Genomic DNA, 3,539 nt, shown 5'->3' on the forward strand with positions numbered 1-3,539 from the left:
CAGACAGGGAAAACACTATTTATATAAGACTTGTGTATAGTTTCCCATTATAAACATAACAAATTTTGTCCCGGTCTCTGGTTCCTAGTCCCTGTCTCACACAGGATTTAGAATGATTATATTCAGTCTTTTCACGTGAGCAGGTGACCGAATATCCAGACAATGGGGGGTTTGTGTTTAGTAAATATGGACACCCAAATTGATGAAAAGAAAATCCTGTTACACCAAACAGAAGTGGTGCAGCTCCTTATTAACATATGAATTAACAAGAAAATGGACACCATGGGTGTAATTATATTTTGTTTTACGTTGTTTTCATATAACACACATTAATCTTGCAGTCATTCATAACATTACCCTTTATAGTTAGGTCTTGCGAAGAATATTATTACTGTTGGTTGTTGACTCAGTTTTTTAAATTGTGTTTTGTAAAGCGATATTTCAGAGAAAATAAAACAATGTGTATCAGTAATATTGTACACTGCTTTTGGGTTGTAAAGAGGAGATAAGTTATAATATACCTTTATCATAAAACATGGTGTTCATTTACCTCTCAGGTTCTAAATCCCACTTACTTTTTAACTGCAATTTTTTGAACCTGGCAATGTAACTGTTTAGGATGTTTTTCAAACAGCAATAATAACTCTCACAGTACAAGAATTACTAATGAACGGGAAAAAAAAGAATGGGCAAAATAAATGGGAGAGTTCATGGTTTTCTGAAATAAAATTCTAGGTTTCTGACCTCATTTAAAAATGAAGCACCAGGCAAATAATTTCATAGAATTCAAATCTTTATTAAACCTAGAAATAATTAAAGGAAATGTATTAAACAAGAACTGATACATAAACACACACACACACACAATATATATCAGGATAATTTAGATGTAAAAGTGTAAAAACAATGAGATTCAATTTGTATAATGCACTCGTACAATTATATTTCTCATTAAAAATAGAATAATATCGTTCTTATAATGCTAAACCTTCATCCTGATGATCTTCTACTGGTTGTAAGCGGAAGTTCTGGGAAATAGCATCAGCTGATCATTTTCAAGAGCACCACACAGTGCATGGGAGGGGTAACTGAGGATATTTATACAAGTTACACCAATGTGCACCAGATGGGGCCTTGTTCATCTGCTTTGTAAGTTCCCAAAATCGTTACTGCAGAAATATAGAAGAATGTTAATATAATAGTATAAAATAAAAGTGTGAATATGTACTGTGAAAGAGATGAGGTATTGTGGGAAATCAATAAGCATTTTACACTATCACTGATTTTAGAAAATCTATTTTAATGAACACTGCATAATACTATATAACAATACATGTAATTACTCCAGGGGAAAAAGTGATTTTGTAGGATAAGTTAGATATTTCAATTGCAGACTAGTATTTACTTCCTTTTAGATACAGAGTGGACAATTAAAAGGACTGGTAAATCAAGGTATGAACAAGTTTAAGATTCTCTATTTACATTATATCTCCAGATATCAGTGCTCTGGAAGTGACATTATTTCCTAAACAAGTAACTTACCTGCATAATAAGAGAAGAGCATATTTGATGTCTTCACAAAGCCATGAGACACAGTTACTGCTGAGTGTTCACCCAATTTCCACCTCTGCCCCGACATGTAGAGATATCTCATCATGCAGAAGTATCCGTGGATTTGGTGCATTATTCTGCCAGTCATCTGGTGTCTCCTCACACTCCAAGCCAAAACTATCAGTGTTCAAATGACGTGACATGGCGCTAATAACAGACTGAATGGACTCACTGCTGTTTGAAGTGGCTGTTGGGATGTAAGATAGATTCTTGCTGAAACATGAGAGCTCTGATTGTACAGGAAAATTGTCTGTAGTATCATTCTGGCGTCTTTCTGCTTTCCAACTCTCACCCATGAACCTCAAGATTTCAGTAGATTTGCTTCGCTGACTACTGTTTATGGCTAAAAGATGACTAAACATCCTCAACACTCCAACAGGCAGCCTGTTCCACGGTGAGGGAGCATCGTCAAGCTGGCTGTGATTTTGCCATTCAACAAATCTATTCTACTCTTTGTCTCTAGGCATTGCCAACTGCCAGGGAAACTCTCCTGTTAGCAAGCAATAAAGAACAACACCAAATGCCCACACATCAAGAGTGGAGTCTACAACCAAACGATCCTTGTCAGTAAGCTGGCACATCTCAGGGGCCATGTAAGAGCCAGTCCCAGACTTGGTTTGAATTGCTGTTCCCTTGAAACGTGAAAGACCAAAGTCAGAAATTTTAATGCAATGACAGTGCTGATCAAACACCAAAATGTTCTCTGGTTTAATGTCCATATGCACCAGTCCTTTATTTTCTATAAATTCCAGTGCATTGGAGATCTGCACTGCACATCTCTTCACTGTGTCTCCTGGAAGTCCAGTCTGAAAAAAATAAATCAATTGATTCAGCATCTTTTAAACATGTTACAATGAGAAGGTAAAAAGTGTTTAAAGCACCAAGTTGATGTAAAATCAATTCAAGGACTTGTACTTACATTGGGTAGAATGAGAGATAACAAATCACCCACTGGTGACAGCTCCTGGGCAAAAGCAAAGTGGTCACTGGTCTTGAACGCAATGCCGTAACTCCCAATGATATTGGGATGGGATGAGAGGAGGAAGGAGATACTGAATTCCATGAGGAAATTTCCCTCAGTTGTTCTTTTCCTGTCCATCATCTTTACTGCCATTCTCTGATCTGTGAAGTAAAGGTCATGGTTAGTTGTGAATTCATATAGGAAAAAACTGATAGATTTAAGTATTCAATGATAATTTGGCAATGAAATTAGAACTATACAGTACATGGCAACGTTTGACTACAGGACTCGTGCTGGGTCAGTTTTATGATTTTTGTGGCTCAGTAAGGATGAGAATTGTTACCATGTGAATTTTGTCATATATAGAAAAGGAATGTCCAAGGGATATCAGCCTCTTGTAAACCTGGCTGAAAAATGATCCCATAAATGTAGATTATGAAAAGGGCGATAATTGACCACACTGACCTGTTTTTATGTCTTTTACCATGAACACTGAAGCATAGCCACCCCCTCCAAGCTCCTTCATGACGTGGTAGCTGTCCTCAAGTTCTATTTCCTGCAGGAACTGGGAAGCAAAGGAGACCAATCCTTCCAGGGTAAGCTCCACATCACGTACACTGGAGGCCATTGTATCCTGGATGAAGGCAGAAACAATATTTTATTTACTTTAAACACCACGTTATGTTAGGAATATATTTAGAGAAACATTTTTATTTTTGCAATCCTGTCCATATAAAAAAAAGGAACTAGTGTCCTACACAAATAACATGTACGACAATTATAATTGTTTATTTTTGTATTTGTAGAAGATAAATAGTAGTCATTATTCTATAATACACAGCTTTGATATCACCAATTATCTGATTAGACTTGCTAGTAAATCAATGTTTTAAATTTACAGATTAATAAAATGATCAAGATTTAGAATTTCAAATCACAAACATGTAATCATTTCTACAATGACTAT

The 3,539-nt window shown here is 36.0% G+C and overlaps 1 protein-coding gene across 1 annotated transcript; it reads right to left on the reverse strand.

Moving 5' to 3' along the window:
- Positions 1-2,057: 2,057 nt before the first annotated feature.
- Positions 2,058-3,200, reverse strand: LOC142110557 (serine/threonine-protein kinase SBK1-like). The gene is made up of 3 exons (XM_075193771.1): positions 3,038-3,200; positions 2,531-2,733; positions 2,058-2,417 (listed from the first exon to the last, which is right to left on the reverse strand). Exons 1-3 carry the CDS (start codon positions 3,198-3,200, stop codon positions 2,058-2,060), a joined length of 726 nt encoding a protein of 241 aa, XP_075049872.1.
- Positions 3,201-3,539: the final 339 nt, after the last annotated feature.

This window comes from Mixophyes fleayi, chromosome 1, assembly GCF_038048845.1.
Source record: "Mixophyes fleayi isolate aMixFle1 chromosome 1, aMixFle1.hap1, whole genome shotgun sequence".
In the NCBI taxonomy this organism is placed as follows: Eukaryota; Metazoa; Chordata; class Amphibia; order Anura; family Limnodynastidae; genus Mixophyes; species Mixophyes fleayi.